This window comes from Enoplosus armatus, chromosome 3 (assembly GCF_043641665.1).
Source record: "Enoplosus armatus isolate fEnoArm2 chromosome 3, fEnoArm2.hap1, whole genome shotgun sequence".
NCBI lineage: Eukaryota > Metazoa > Chordata > Actinopteri > Centrarchiformes > Enoplosidae > Enoplosus > Enoplosus armatus.
This window is the reverse complement of record NC_092182.1, coordinates 24,626,226-24,643,971: the sequence shown is the minus strand read 5'-3', so window position 1 is coordinate 24,643,971 and position 17,746 is coordinate 24,626,226. Positions and strand designations below refer to the sequence as shown.

Here is a 17,746-nt window from a genome sequence, read left to right as displayed (position 1 = left end):
CGCAGCCTGACAGCAGATGGGAGAAATATGTCTTGGCCTCCCTCTGGGCCCTTCTGCGTGCTGGCATCCTCTGTTTTTAGAGTAATTATACTTAACATTAGAGAAACTAAATGAAATGAACAGATGTCAGAGTGATGATTGCCCTCAACTGTGAGCTTGTCCAGCAGAGTTTGACCTTTTTGTATGATTCCAATTTTGAGTTTTTACAGTTTGTTTTTTGTTTGCAGTGTTTGGCTGTAGTTGCTCACATAAGGCATCTTTTCTTCATTCTTTTTTTAGGTTTCTTTTTTTACTGGTGCAAAAACAAAACAGTAGTGACTTTACAGATTCAGCAACGATAGAAACAGCTATAAGATACCGAAGGACCGACAAAGAACAAGAGATAGAAAGAAAAAATATATATAAAATAAATATATAAAACAAAACAAACAGAAGTGTTTTGTGGGAAAACTGATATAGCACTCGTGTTTATGTGTATGATGGTGTGCATATGGGAGAGAAGAGGAAAAATAATGATAAGACATATATTGAAGATTAAATACTAAACAGGTAATGATAAGGAGAGAATGAAAAAGAAATAAATAAACACAAAAAGAAATGAATGGTTTGTTATGATACTTCAGTTGTTTTATTAGGACTTACCCTTTAAAACAATGTGATTGTTGTTTGTTTTTTTCTTTTGTTTGTGTGAATTTAAATGGAAACAATTATAGTAAAGACGGCATGCAAATAACTGGACAAAATGCATCTGCACAGCTTGGTGTGAATGAAATTGTCTTTCTGTTTGTGATATGATTTTATACGTAATAATATAAAATATATTTTGTATATGAAATACAAATATGTACAAAACAGATCGGAAAATCAAACTACCTGCAAAACATATAAAAATATGCTGTTTTTATGTGCGTGAAAGTGACACAAAGTTAAGTTACTAGTCAGCCATTTGGGAAGCTTCGTTTCTTCTCAGAAAAAACCCCCATCAAAATAAAATTATAAACACTACAAATTGTATAGCATATATGATTATTTATTTATTTATTTATATATTCATGAGTTGTAAGGTTACACTGCAGGCAAAAGCCAAAACATTACCACCATTAAATAAAGAAGGACCTGGTTTTCACAGTAGTTTCAAGACAGGAATCCTACGTCCTGGAAACTAGATGTCATAGAATTGTTGACTGTAGATTTCTAGTGAAATGATAAACAAATAAACAAATAAACAAACAAAAAACTTGGAAAGACTAGTTGTTATGTGAATTACAAACTGCCATTATGTGCATGCATAAAGGGATGCTTGCATGTGTGTTGCACCGGTCAGTAAGGTTGTGAGACAAACTTTGTAACCTAATTCTTACATAAAACATCAGACGTCCATACTCTTTCCTTCTGTCTGCTGATACTGGGGGCGCAGACACAACAAAAACAGAAAACAGAAGTTCTTTCTTTATATGATGTATTTGTCTGCATGGCCAGGCACACAAAAAAACGTTTCATCGAGACAAATAAAAGTATAAGGATGATTTTAAAAGATCCAAAGACATTATTTAGATACATACAATATTCAGAGACATATTGTATACCATATTTACTGTTAGATGTCTATACCATATGTAAGTGACATATTTTATACATTTTCAGATGTTTTTATATTTTGTACATTGCAGGTTTCTAAGTTTGGATTCGTAGTGTTTCAAGCAGAATTTCATTCTATGGATTCCTGGTGTTCCTAAGCAGATGGCAATAATCTTAAAAATAAATTAAACAAGTTTGTAGTTTATTAAATCATTTGTTTTTTAGTGAAATATATTTATGTTTTGCCTCAGAAATGTTTCACTTGTTTTCATGACGGTACTTCTGTATTGGGGAGGTTTGTAATGATGGAAACTGGGACACAGTGGATTCTGGGATATCAGATGTAAAGTCCATCATTCTTCCTTCCGCTTGCTTGAAAAGAACAGCCTTTGTTTTAAAATCTTGTCAGCTTAAAGTTTTGTCACATGGTTTTCTAAATGCTTTCTGAGGCTCTTAAACTTTTAATTCTGTGCTGTGCAGAACAAATAAAAACTGGTCCAAATTGCAAAAACCTTTGATTTAGTGTTGAGTAGCGGCAGGTAGAGCTGAGCTGAACCTAAACAACAGCTTACATACAGCTGAGAAAGATTGTTTATGTACAGATAAATCCATCAAACATTTCCAAAAGAAATAAACAAAGGAATCCGCCTGATATTGTTAAAAAAAACCTATAAAATCTATAAATCTTTTATTACCGCCACGGCATACTTTTCCTTGCATGAGATTTTGTTGTTTCAGCAGGTATATTTCATCATAGCTGATTTATAATGCATATAAAAAATATGGCCTCAGTAAATTTTTCATTGAGGGGGACATCAAAAAAGCCACGTATGTCTTCAGAGGACAGAACAGGAAGTAACATCACTGAGACAAGACATATTTCATGTTGTTTCCTGCTCATTTCTCTTGATGTGACAATTCTATTCTTTCTCCATGAATCTGAGGAGAACACGTGGCTGCCAGAAAGTTTCTGATAAGGAGGGCAGTTAACTATCGAATCAAAGTGTCAAAGCTTTAAATGTTATCATCAGTGTTGGGTCGTGGCTCAGGAGGTAGAGTTTGTCGCGGGTGACTGATGACAGGGTTGGTGGTTTGATGTCTACATGTCGAGGTGTCTTTGGGCAAGACGCTGAACCTCAAATTACTACCGAAGGTCAAACCAGCACCCCTATCACATGTACATTTCTCACTTCTACGTTCAAACAGAAGCAGGTTAAGATGTCCTTTTACATAAAGGTGATGTTTTCATCATCATCATCATCGTTTTATTCCGCAGAGCCTGACACTTAGCTCACCTGGACAGTCATGATGACATCCATGGTGGATTTTCATGTGTAACACGATACTGAAAGCCAGTGGACTTCACTTAAGTAAAACCCTCCTGCACTGTACCTCAAAATCATGATGCTGATCGTCCTGAGCTGTGACCTCAGTGGTATCATTGTTGGGTTTATTGTGTTAGAACCCATTAAATGCTTTTTAATGGATGAGTTTCAGACAGTTTACTCACAGATTGCATATTTCACCTGTATGTAACTCTGAGCACCTGTCAGGATATGAGCGTCCTTCAGCTCCTTGCATGGAAGACCAACAGAGTGCCTCTCAATACTGCTGGGATGAGGCCAAAGTGCTGTAGTTCCCATAAAAACTTTATCTCCTCTCAATCCAGCAATTATCTTGTTGCTCTATATTGTAGTTTATCATCCTCACCAGGAAGCATGTTTTGGTCATCTTCAGGTCAAAAGATATTTAGATGTCTAGGTTAAAACTGGGCTGAATTTGTTTAGACCATTTGGTGATATATAACCCTTGTTTTTAAGTGTGTATTTAATACCATAATAATAACAATATATCTAGGTTCAAGACTAACAAAAACTTAAATATCAATATGTTCTAAAATAAAAAACATCACTTTAATGTCTTTATTTTAGTGTTACTGAGTCAATTTCATGGCTGATGATGTTGAGTTCCTTCCTGAACCTCATAACTGATCTTCTGGTTATAATGCGATTGTTTTATAACCTTCAGACTTCTGCATCTTTTTGTGAATAATGCAACAAAAATGTGCTCTAAGCCACCGTTTTTTTTACTGTAGCTTCAACATTGTAAAGCATGTATGGCGACTGATAAAAGCCTTTTAATATCTGCCTCTCATTCACACATTCACACACACACCACACTAAGACGGCCTAACCACAATGAGCAATCTGGGGTTCAGTGTCTTGCTCAAGGACATGGTGGATGGTTTTAGTTAATGACCAAATAATGGAGGAAACAGAGTAAAATATTTTGCCATGCATCATCAAATGGTTGGCGCGCAGTGTGTACTTAACAAAACGCATTAAAGACTAAGTGAGTGCACTCATTTGTAATTTAACTCAGATGGTGAACAAGTCAACTAGAGTGTATTGCAATTATGCTGGGCAAACATCTGCAACCTGCATTATTGACCGACCACATATTTACAAATAACTGCGAATCGTGCTGTAAAGCAGTATCTGTCCCTGTGGGGTTTCGTGGTCCTAAAATAGCAATGACGAGCAGTCAGGGTAGGCACTCTGAGGCTATTAGCCTATTAGCTATTTAGTTAATGTTAGGTTTATTTTTTGATTTCAGATACCTTACTATAGGTTTGAATGTAGCAGCATTTGGTGCTTTTCATAGCCTAACAAAAAATGACTGAGCAGCACTATCTCTTATTTATGTAAAAACACAGATCACTACGCTGCCTTTAAACCTTACTGAGCGCTCCTTCTTACGTCCAGCAAGTTCAAGCGGGCTCACCGACATGTAGACACCGCTATCGCAGCTAGCATCAACTTGCTTTCATTTAAAGAGAAGCATCAACTTTTCAGTGACGGGAGACCAACGCCTGACCTGGGGGAACTTCAGCAAAGGAAGGGACATAAAAGTGTTTGTGCTTTTCAGACTGAATGATACAAAAGGAAGGATTGGCTTTAGGATGATCTTTTAGTCGCATTCCACGGGCTGCAGCTACCAGATGGAACTCGTGTTCAACCTGAAAACCCTGATGTTTGGGATGGAGAGGCACTAACTATGGCCTCTGGATTCAATCTCTGGCTTTCTAAAGCTTCTACTTGCTTTCTTCTCATGGCATACAGAGCGAATTTCACTGAGACAGACGCATTGTTTCGTGTTCTCCCGACCAGCGTGATGGGCGTAGGATTCCCTTTGTGTCTGTGACACTGTGAAAGGCTTGAGCAACCGGCGTCAGTTGTTTGAAGCTATGAACAATGCACAGCAGGTTCGAGGCGAGAGATGAAGGCTGTTCCTGGACAACATCAATGTACAAATGGAGGAAAGATTCAAGAACTTGGAAGAACTTTTTTCTTTTGGCTTTAATTGACTGTAAAACGTTTAATGAACTATCAGCCTGCTTTGATCATGTCTCGTTAAATATGGCAAGTACTTTGTTATTTTGTGAGGTTAAACTCATCGGATTATATAGTTCACAGATGGTCAAAGACAAATCACCTCTTTAACTGTTGAAAACAACCTTGAACAGACTTTTCCAGGGCCACCACAGCATCAGTGGTACCGCCTTGAAACGCAGAAAGACCAACAGGACGGAGAAAGGAAGACTTTCATCTCTGGCTCTCATATCAATCGAGAAAGAGGTACTCATAAAACTGAAGGCCAAGACAGACCAACATCTTTGAGAAGAAGGATAGGCGCATGGACTTCATCTTCAAATAAAGTAAGCAAGCCTAAACGCACTCTCTCTCTCTCTCTCTCTCTCTCACACACACACACACACTGATGTTTGAGATTGTCATATCCTATCTGTCGTTAACCTTCTAATAATATCCTTATGAATGAAGTTTCCATTGTTCTTGCTTCAGTTTGGGTGTTGTGGATTTTTATTTTTTGCAGCTGTATTATTAATTGCCGTGTGATGACAGTGGCGGCCATTGTGAAATATTGTACATGGTCAAAGGTCGGGGTCTTGTGTTGCAAGTTAAGATTACTGATTTGATGTCAGGATAACTGTGTGGATGGCTTCAACTACGGGGAAGCGATGCTGCATATTTTGAATATGTGGATCTGTGCAGACTATCATGCAGAGGCATGTTTGTTGTGAAGTTGCCGTTGCTCTCTCTCTCTCTTTCTCCATCTATTTCATTTAATGAATTAAACTCTGACTTCCAGATCAGACAGAGACCTCAGACAAATGGTTACATTGCTTATATTATATTGGCTTATATTGTTCAGAAAAGTTCAGCTCCACTCTGTTCTCATTAATCTCATTATGATTAAATTATTTGTGTGTGTGTGTGTGTGTGTGTGTGTGTGTGTGTGTGTGTCACCTGTGGCGGTGATGCGTGTGTCTTCTGTGATCTGCTCCAGTCTGCCCAGCAACGCCTCGATGTTGGCTTTAATCTGAGTCAACTCTGACTTGATCGCCTGAAGCTCTGTACCTTTCACTGCTGATAGAGAGACATAGACAGACGAAGACAGAAAGAGAGACAGACAGACACACAGACAGACAGACACAGAGACAGAGAGAGAGAGAGAGAGATGTTAGGGTCCATTTTCTGATTAATAAGTCTGCAGGGAGCTATCAGCTTGAGATGATGGTACATCATCATGCTGGGCGAAGTCTGGATCCTGAGGAGAGCAACAGGGTTTAGAAACACTGCAGTGTTCAAATGATACTCCAGGGTCACTAACGGCTCTGACGTGAGCCATTAAATCATTTGGCACCATGACACCACCAGCAGGAGCCTGCCTGAACGTTTTACAGCAGGAAGGAGGGCTTCATGACAGTCAGTTACATTTGGATGTTTATTGTGTGGAAGTGGAAAACTCCACGTGACAGCAAGACTACTTTGGGATCCATAAAATTTAAAGATATAGATTAATACATCTGGCTGTGAGTCAACTGTGGGCGAACTGCTTTGTGCTGCAAATGTTAGACAACGTATTTATCGTTTTAAAACTGTAGCTCTGTTACATTTCTTTGGAATTGATGCTTTATGTTTGTGATATAACATGTTGCTGTAGAAATGCAAAGAAATCTACTGAATTATTGGTCATTTTGTCCACATTATTTACAATAGTATTATATACAGACATATATTATAAATATATAATTGTATTTGTAAGTACAATATATGAAAACAAACAAACCAAAAACATATTCTAATGGTTTTGAATATTTACTGCTTGATCTACACAATTGATTTTTATGTTCTACATTAGCTGAAATATTGTATTTTCTGTTTGTAAAAATGACAAAAAAAAGAGGAAAAAGTATTCAACAATTTCCAGGGTAACTGAAAAAAAAGCAGAGAGAGAGAGAGAGGGGATGGGGGGAGGGGACGGATGGACCAAGTGATGAGTACATTAGTGGCAGCAGAAAACGACTGGAGCCATGCAACACATCTGGTGGTTGTTTTTGTTTCACTACAATGAACTCACAATTACTACCATATTTCACCAAGTGTGTGTGTGTGTGTGTGTGTCGTTGTTGCTCAATATGAATCCACTACTCTTCTCCCTCTTCCTCTCTCTCTCTCTCTCTCCCTGTCTTTCTGTTGCCCCCCACCTCCTGTTGTTCCTTTACAAAAGCATAACTCAACCCATCCTGTTGTACTGTTCCCTCTGCCGACCATCTCAAACAAAAACAAACTCAGCAGCATCACACATGCTGCCCCTAAAGTCATCTGCATTCCCGCTCTCAAACTCTCAGACGTGAGCAACAGAGCCCTCACAAACGCCACCGATCGACCGCTCAATCATCACATTACAGGAGATAACGGGAGTGCAGGACAGAGGAGAGCTCGCCTCAGCAGGAGCGCCGTCCTCTCTGCCACTGCAGCGTCGAACAACGTTGTGTTCTGGGATGTATGAACGTATTTATGGTGTATTGTCTTTATCTGGATGCTGCTGTGTTTATATCCGTGCGTCTCCATGTTGAACTGGCCGTGAAAACAAAACTCCCTCTGGGATGATAAAGTCTAAATCTAATCTCATTTCCCCCGATGACTTCTTCATCTTACCTTGCTTCCTCTCTCTAACTCTCTCTCTCTCTCTCATTTCCTTTCCTTTCTGTTGCTCCTCTGTCTTGTTTTTTTTCTTCCACATTCCTTCTTTCCCCTCTTCTCTTCGCTGTGCCCTCATTTCTCTCTCTCCCTAATTCTCTTGCCCACTTCTTTTGTCTCTCCTTTGATGCTTCTCTCCCAGTTCTTGTTCTGCCTTGTCTCAATCTTTTACCACTTTCTTCCAAACTTTCATTGCATCTTTTTGCATCTTCATGTTTACTCACTCCCTTTTTCTTTTCCTCCGCCTGCCCTCACTCTTTCTTCACTTTCCCTCTACTCCTTCCTCTCTAGGTCTTCATCTGTACTTCCTTCTCTTTTCTTTTCTCTTTCCTCGTTGCTGTTCTCTCACTCTCGTCTCGTCTCCACATCTCTCCTTTGTCACTAGAAATTTGTCCATACTGTCTCTTGGTGGACACTTGTATACACACACACACATACACAGTTAACCCAAGGAACACAAGATAAAATTAAATCCAAACACAACATATACAATCATCAAGTACACACTGCATGAAAATGTTTTATCCTTGATATTGAAAAACTACGTAGCCCCCCTGGGGTCAGCTGAGAATTAGAGAAAAGAGCCATATGTAAATCTGTACTCTCGGCTAACAAATCCGGGCCTCCAGATGGTCTGTTACATGGAACCATCTGAAAAGTCATCCTTGGAAACTGTTTGGAAAAGGGCAGGCACTCAATCATGGGCTAACTTCAACCAGTCAAATAAACCATTCGACGTAGTGGGAATGCCAGGTGGGAGAAAAACGAAAACATCTTTAGAAAAGCTTTCAGAGTTGTTCTTTGCTCTTCTTTCAATGAAGAAATACTCTCCAGTTCTGACATAACAGATGCTATAGCGGCATCTCCGCTAACCTCATTAGTGTTAGTGTTTTTGGATGAACAGTTGCTTCGAGCTGTCGTCACACCTAAACCACGCTCGGGGCTGCCAGTATGTCCTCATAGGTCTCATTGGTCCTAACTTCTGTGGTTCGGCCACAAGCGGATACTTGAAGCCCGGCATGATGGATTCATTCCAGAATCCAGCTGCCTCGCAAGGAAAACTGATTTGTAATCTGGTTCGAAACTGGGTGGAAACATGTTTTTTGTGCCAGTAAAATGCTTTTAGCGAGATTATAGTTTTTTATTTCGAGCTGGGCTAATGTATAAAGGGAATGGTTTAAAAAAAAAGTGGAATGCGAACCGCAATCCCTCGTGATCCAATAACGTCACGCTCGAACTGCTTCCTAGGGAGGTTTTGTGGTGCCCTGACAAAGTTATGTTACTTCTGTCTTTGCTTCTGATAGAAGACCAAAATTGTTCACATTACCACATTTTGACAGTCTTGGTTAGAAGATAAAAGAGAGACCAGAAGAGAATATCTAAACTGGACTCAACTTGCTCAAAGGTACCATGACAACAGATGAGTGAGAGGTAGTCCAGGGTTTTTAGGAACCTCAATCGTTCTGCTGTAAGCTCACTTTGTCTATCCTCCGAGGTGTCACTGCCTCATTTAAACAGCAGCACGTAATGCACCTGGACACTACGAGAGCACAAGCCCTTGAGTCTTGATACTACGGTGTCCTTGACACTGAATCCCTGCCGGCTCCCGAGGTCCTGCTGCTTCTCTGCCGCACCTCTGCTAACTTCTTCTCTTTAAATTGAAAAGTTATGTAGTTGTATTTTTTGACACTGAAGTCATCAAAGTATCACAGTTAATTCCCAGCAAGACTTCTGAAATCCAAACTTAACCCAGCGCCTGTCACTGCTTAACTCTAAAGGTTCACACCCTTTTAACCTCATCTGCATCCCATTTTCTTGTCGGAGTGAAATGTCTGCATGGCAGTAATGTAATGGACACTGCCATGGTAGTTAAAATGTCAGTTTTGATTTTCATTAATAAAAGAAAATACACTATGTAACTTACAAATCTAAATAACTCTTACTTTTCTCATTTATTCTGGAGATTTATGCTCTTATACGCTTAAGATTCATGCAGTTTTCAGCATCAACACAGCCTGCCAAGTAAAACTACAGTGTCTTCAATCACCAAGTTGAGTTAATTGTATATCCCACTTTTATTGGATTGAAAAGTGAAGGGCCTGGTAGTTTAAAATAGTCCAAAGGTATCTGTCATTGTTGTGGTTTCGATTTTTAGTATGTTTATGGTGTAAATTACATTCAAATGCTACCTGCTGTGATCCTCAGGGTTTGAATTGATATGGATTTGATCTATTCTGGTTTTGATGAAAAGATCCTGGTTCAGGTTTCTGTCATAGCTGAGTAAGAAAAAAAAACACATCGCGTGGGTGATACCAGGATGAGCCCAGCTCGGTGAAAGGGTGAAGCGTTTCAGTTTGCTCTTTTCTCTCCTGATGCTGAATATAAATCTAACTGTTCTAGTGACACATCTTGAATTTGAATATTTATATTGTTTTTGTTTTTTTTGTTCAGATAACCAAAGTTACGTAAAAATGTTTGCACTGCATGTGAGTACGAGCAGCACAGAAATTGGTAATGGCTGATTATATATCACTGAAAAAAAATAAAAGGGCAGTTTTCCAAAACCAATTTCATAATGTTGGCCCCTAAGGACTGTCTCTATAACCATGAGCACAACCGACTTCCCAGGGAAGGGCTTGTGGTTATACACTGAGCATTAGGGGGGAAAGAAACTCGAGTGTGTGTTCTGTTTTCATATTGCTTTTCAAAACCATTTGAAATGCAACTTTGATGAGTACACAGGAAGACACTCAAATCAGTGACATGAAAACTGCTTCTGTGCTCTGCACAGACTGAAATTCAGTGAACTTCAGCAGAACTAAAAAAACTGCTGTTGGGAAAGAAAGGTTCAGGTCGAAGTCAAGTATGAAAGAAGCTGACGGGGCGTCAGCATCTCTCTTCAGATCCACAATCTGAATATGATGTGAAATGAATGTTTAATGAGCAGAATGCAAAAATAAAGTGACAACAGTCGCCCTGATGCTTGAACCTTTCACTGACATGTAAAACACAGACTTGAAAGATAGATGAAGGGGAGGTTTGGGTGGGTGGAGAGACATACAGACAGACAGTTTAATGACTAATATTGGACTTCCACCAACAAGATGATTATACCATGTATGTTCTTAAATATACTTAACGTTTACATTCAGAATCTTCAAATCTGACTTTTTCGAACACATCCACTTTATTTGAACAGCAGTTACTGTTGTTGTTCCTGATACTAAATACAATTACTGCTTCAACAGCAGTGAATACTGTTGTTCCAACTACTAAAACCAATACTACAGCTTTTAGTACTGTTATTCCACTTTCATGCTCTAATCAGTACAATGCATCATCAAAATGTAAAAACTTAAACACTAAAGTGCATACAAGTGATCAAACATTTCATTGGAATGGCTGATTAATTCTGATGTGTTTAAGTTTGCTAACTTTGTCTCAGATGGACAGTTTTATGCCAGTGATTTATTAATTCTGTTGTATACAATGAATTTTTTATAGTATTGTTTGAAAATGTTTACGTAGCACTCTAGTGTAGGCTTATATGGACTTATTGTGTCTTATAAGCCCAGGCAAGGCTGAAATAATAGATTAAATAGATCGAAAATACGTTTTGTTGTGTATCAGAAAGACTTGATTTAGATGGACTGAAAAGGCTTTTTTTTGATGATGATGAAGACTACATTATATAAGAGACAGACTGATAGATAGATAGATAGATAGATAGATAGATAGATAGATAGATAGATAGATAGATAGATAGATAGATAGATAGATAGATAGATAGATAGATAAAGTGGAACTCACATTTCTGTTTGTTGCCGTTGCTGGTGGGGAGGACGGAGGCGTTACGCGCCAGCAATTTGACCGGCAGAGATTTGACCCGTCGTACCAGAGGCACCCCCACCCTTGGGCGTTTGACAGGCACCACCCGAGGGACCGGAGACACCCTGCCACGGTACTCAAACAACCTGGAGAGAGAGAGAGTACACAGCACACTGAAGTCCAGATATATAAATGTAATTTCTAGGAGGCTTGCTCGAAGCAACTACAGCACCTTATAACTTTTCTATGGTTATGTTCGGGCTCCCACAGCACTTTGTTGAGGTTAGGAAAAGCTCATGGTCTTGATTTAATTCAGAAGAATTACAAGTGACTTGAAGCAGGAGACAGGAGACAAGGTTACTTTATAAATAATGATGAGCTTTCCCTGACCTTAGTCAAAGTGCCTCTGCTGCCTAAACCTAACCACATGTGGGACTCAGGATGAAACCCTGCTTACATCCATCCTGACCACCTCCCTGCAAGGTCCATGCAGCACTTCCCCTAATCATTAAAACGTCGCCACACAACATCATTCAGGGAGCAATTATGTTTTGTTTTTTGTGTAGCGAAGGGATACAGCTAAGGTGTCATCAAAAATAACAACTGTAACAACAACCAAACAGTATTTTTATTGTAGCTGGCAATTTTGACCAAACAGACCTCCGAAACTGTTTAACCTACATTTCGCCAGCACAGTCCTCACCCCCACTAGGGGAAACAATACCCTGGACCATGTTTACACAAGTCCTCAGCCCCTATTTTGGACAATCAGACTACATTTCTCACTTCTCCTGCCAACTTACACCAAGTGGATTTAAATTATCAAACCATCAGAAAGAAAACAGTATGTAAAAGTAAAAGTATGGACAGATAAAGTGGCAGCAGCTGTGCACATGTTCAGAGATGGACCACCCAGAAGAACCACATCAACCTAGAGCAAATATGTTGATGATGTGTCGATATTATGAAGACAATAAAATCATTCCCCAATCAGAGAGCCTGGATGAATTAAGAAGTGAGGGCCCTATCCAGAGCCAAAAAAGGCTGCCTTTCGGTCAGGAGATAAGGAAGCATACAGCAGCGCCAGAGCGAGACTGACAGCTGGCATCAAGGAGGCAAAGCAGAGACATCAGGAGAGACTGGAGAGAGAGCTCAACACCAACAACAACAAGGATGTGTGGCAGACCATCACAGAGTGAGCTGCAAAGTCTGACCCGTCTCCAGAGGACCGGCCACGCTTCGTATCCACAGCGGATGTGAGAGAAACCCTCCTGATAGTGAATGTGAGTAAAGCTGCGGGGCTTATGTGTTGCTGCCACAGGAGAGAGTTCCCACCTGTACCCTGTACCTAAACACCTACATCAGAATACTGTTTGTTGATTTCAGCTCAGCGTTCAAACACAATCTCCCCCATGAAACTGGTTGGCTACAAGTGCATTTTATTGTGCAAGCCTGTATTGTATGATGACAATAAGATGAGCCTTGAACCTTTGGAAACCATAAAAAAGCACTTTGATTCTCCACATTGTTGGCCATCAACACTTGTCATTTCCTTTCCAGGTTATTTGACTGCTGCTCGCAGCTGCAATTAAATTCAAACACCGCACGCCACACAGTTCCTGCCTTTGACAGCAACACACAATCTGTCTTTGTTCTGAGTATTTCCCTTGGCGTTATTTGGTCGAAGCATCTTGTGCAGATGATGTCACTTTGTGGACAGAAACCAGCATGTTATGGTACCAACCATGCAAATGCAGATTGCCTTTCACCACTCAAAGACACATTAGAGAGTAGCTTTTGTGAAAGACAGACAAAGTTATAAAGTGGAAACCACAAGGCTGCTCTGTGTTACTGTCAGTATTAGGATAAATAGTTCTGTAAAGTTCAAAAACAGTTGACCATTATTGTGGAAAATCATGTTTTTGATGTAGCAGTTTGCAAACAAAACCTCAACCACTGTGGATTTAAAACAATAGTTCACAATAGTTATTTATTTTTCCTCCAGTAATTTTAACGCTTGGAATTAGTTTTACATTGAATCTGACATCTAAATATGAATTGCTTAGAGATTTAAAGGCAAAGCATAGTCATATTTTACTTTGACACATATTTATTTTTTCACAAAAAGCTCCAAATTGCCGTGTAGTGGCTAAAATGTCAGGATAAACCAGAGAAAAGAGGCCATAGAAAAACGTTTTTGGTGTCCCACACGCAAGCCTGATTTTGTTGTGTTAAAACAAAAAAAACCTTAACTTCATATTGGACTCATTTGAATTAAATGACGAAAGATATGTTGCCAGAATAGTGTAATTCTGTAATTGTAGTTTTCTATCTAAACACTGAAGGAGTTTTTGTGGCTGACCATTTTTGAGAAATGAACATCAGGTTTCTCCAATCGGAAAATTACATCTTGTACAGAGGACATCACTTTGTGGATAAAAATCCAGCATGTTATTCAAGCAAAACAGTACAAACCATGTAAATGCAGATTCCCCTTTCCCACTCAATGAATATTAGAGAGAAGCTTTTGAGAAAGACGAAGTTATGAAGTGGAAACCACAAGGCTGCTCTGTGTTACTGTCTTTATGAGAATAAATAGTTGTGTAAAGTTGATGACTTCTTAAGGTCATGAGACTCTCGTGAAGCTCAAACTAGACAGTCGAAGAGCAACTCCACACTAAATTGTGGTTTGAGAACAAACATAGCTGCGCTGGTCTCTATGACTTGAAAGGCATCAACATACGATCACGTTACATTTCCGTTCAACGAAATTTCCCTGCAGTTTGTAGTCTAGTGGTATGATAATGTGCTGAACATGGTGGTGAAACACGCTCGAATAGTAACAGTGCATTAGTGTTTCTATTGGCCGACTGAGCACACCTGCTTGGTCTAAGTTGATCAAAAGGGAACTCTGAATCTGCTGGAGATCACACCTGGATGAGACGCATGTCTGGATTTGTCCGTTGTTTGGCCTTCAATAAAAGTGAATTGGGAACTCACATACCTTTAGATTGGATGCAGTTACGCTTTGACAACAAAAACTTCAAAGCGGAGCCATAAAATTGGAAATTAAAATCCTCAGACTGAACCCAGAATTAGGCCAGTCGGGTTGTGTTCTTGGAGATATAATGGTTATATTTACTTCGTCTGCAGGTGTTGAGTAAATGCTCCCAATATGGTGCTAACATATTGAGGTCAAATTTAATGCCAAAAGTACAATGTAATGATGTAATGATGACTGGAAATTAGTGAGTTCTACTTAAGTGGACATGTTTTCAGAGTAAGTTCAGTAGTCAGGTCAAATATCTTAATGAACAACTGTACAGACTATTTCATGGTCTGCATAGACAGTATATATATAGATATGTATGTATGATGTGTATACTGGCAATGTCATAAATTGGGCTAATGTTTGTTCAGGGTGTCCCCTGCCAATGCATGTCGCTGCTGTCCCATATAACCCTGCACAGGATAAACGGCCAGCCAGACTGCCAGACCATATTTCACACTGCAGCTAAAGACTTCTGAATATTTCAAACTAGTAATAAATTGATAAAACTGTGCACATCAAAACAATAATCTCCATCTTGACAATACAATGCAATCACACTATGACTCAATGTATGACTCATCATAGTTAATAAAAAGCTAATTCATTCCCAGTAGAAAACATATCATGGGTTGAAAATTCAACTTGGGTCATGAAAGTTGACGACATTTTGGGAGATCTGAGTGGAATGTGGTGATTTAATTTAACCATTCTCATAACGCTGACCTCCCATTGGCTTTACTTCATCAGGCTCTATGAGATATTTGGTTAACTAGCCCAAACAAGGTCCAGCATCTCTAGATATACACCCTCCCAGAGCTTAATCAGATTCTAGATCACCTCAGATTTTTACATATAGTCATAAAACTGTAAAGTCATATGGCTGATAATCAAAACAGATAACCAGATGGCAAGGTGCTTTACTCCCCTACCTAACATCTCCACAGGGATGAAAAGAAATAATGGTAAATCATATTATGTAATATGACAATTTAATTCCACTACTTGGAAAAACTGTTCAGCTGCGCAAAACAAATAACCAGAGCAGGACTTCAATCCCCAGATTTACTGTACAGATCATTAATGAACTTTGCTTTCTGCTCAGATATATAAAAAAAAAAAGGAATGAACATGAAAGAAAAGATAAGACAAAGACACGCAGAAGGGTCGACAGAAGTTACAGAAAAAGAGGAGAAGAAAGAAAAGACAGCAAGTAATAAGGAAGGGAAGAAAGAAAACTTGACTGTTCTGTAGCTTTCAATGATACAGCAGCACTGCAAATGAACCGTCTGCTCACCACAGCATCAGTATATATATATATATATATATATATATATATATATATATATATATATATATATATATATATATATATATATATATATATATATAGGTTAAAATGGGAGAGAGGGAGTGAGACTGACAGATCACAGAGGTCTGCGGCCCAGCTGGTCAGCATGTTTCAACATCTGTTTAAACAGATGTTTGTCCAGTAAAGCTCAGCAGGATTTCTTAGACTCTGGTATGGCGTCTGGTTTGGGAGAATGGATGGAGAGAGTTTAAAGAAGCCAGGTTGTGGCAGGAAAAACACTGTGTTGAGTGAAATATTTTGCATGTTGGCTTGGCTGACCCTGACGCTGAGGAGCTCCGTTATCTGGAAGACTAGCAAAGCCTACCTGACTAGAACTGGGGCTGGACTGGGATAGTATATATTTTATTCATTTATTAGTTTATTTATCAGGGACAAATAAAATTAAAAAAAAAACATTGTCACAGGTTACAATAACATGATGTGTTGCATATATGATTTTAACCGAGGCTAATTGGCGACCCCTGTCCCTTGTTAGGCTTTTCTGTTTAAAAAGGTCATAATATATCATCATTTCCAAGAGTACATTAGTTAGTTAAATTAATAATGAATAGTTAGTTAATATTTACTTGACATCACAGTCGCTTTACATGTGTTGCATATGTGTGTGTTTCCTAATTCATAGGAATATATGTGTATGTGCATTGTTTTATGGGCGTGTGTCCACTTGCATGCATGCACGTAGTCTATATGAATATGTACTGTATGTATGGTTACCAATGTAGGTCTGTTCCTCTATCTGCGTATACGTGTCCATATGCGTGTGTGTGTCCAAGTGCACGATCAGAGATCAGTGATTGCAGGTTTATCTTAAAATGGGATTTTTTTGTTTGTTTGTTTTAGACCTTCTGCCTTCTTTGCTTCCAGTTTAGAAAATGTGGTCATGTGAGAACCGAGTTGCTAGATTACGTGGTTATTTGCTTCCAAACTGATGAGTCGTGTGTGGGGGTTCTTTCAAATGTAAATCAAAGATCAGAGGTTCAGAGATCCATGTATGAGTCATATCCCAATCCAACATATTCACATGAGCCGAGGTCTGGGGACAAAAATAAAGTCATAGTCAAGTTTCTGGTAAATGATCATGCTGAAGATCTGGTCAAGCGGACATTTTGACCTGACATTTGTCTGCCATCAATAGGTCAAGGGGTCACCGGGGTTTCTGTGATAAAGAGCTGGTTTTGTGGTCTTCACTCCATGCACACTTTTTGCAGTTTTGCTTAAAACTTAATATACTCGCAAAGTCGCTTTCCAAAACTGTACATATGCTACATTTTCTGGTATATCGTAATTCAGCCACTAGCCTTTTTACTTTGTATATTATAATTCTGTAACATTGTACTTCTACTATCACTACGTCTGCATCTACTGGAACCACTACAAGTATGTTTGTCCATCCAGGAAGGTTCTTTCCTCTGTTCCTCCCGAGGTGTTTTTTTCCAAATAAAGATCTTCCTCTTCCAAATCAAGGGTCGAAGGTAAAAGGGTGTTATATGCTGTACAGACTGACTGCTGTTTGGTACGATCCTGTGAGTTTGGACTATATGAATAAACTCGACTTGTTGTGACTTAATCTGGCATTTTCCAGTGGGGAATATGAATATCTACAGAAGATTTGATGTAAATCTGGCCAATACTTGAAAAACAATCTGCTCTATATTGGAGGAACAGTGGGACAACAGATGGACTGACGAAATGACCATCCCACAAAGTAGCTGCTTTGTGTTTGGTTGCATCAAGTTACATCAAAATGTAAATAACAAAATGTTCTAACTCGGTATTATCACCACTCTGAAGTTTTCTGTCATGCTTTAGATATTTTACCCAAGTCCCAGTAGGATCTGAGGACAACTCATGCAC

At 39.1% G+C, this 17,746-nt stretch overlaps 1 protein-coding gene across 1 annotated transcript in view; it reads right to left on the bottom strand.

Moving 5' to 3' along the window:
* raly (RALY heterogeneous nuclear ribonucleoprotein) overlaps window positions 1-17,746 on the bottom strand; it is a 90,723-nt gene that overhangs the window by 3,953 nt on the left and 69,024 nt on the right. The window contains 2 exon segments of the mRNA XM_070902805.1: window positions 5,907-6,026; window positions 11,454-11,617. Coding sequence (XP_070758906.1) covers window positions 5,907-6,026; window positions 11,454-11,617 — 284 coding nt within the window.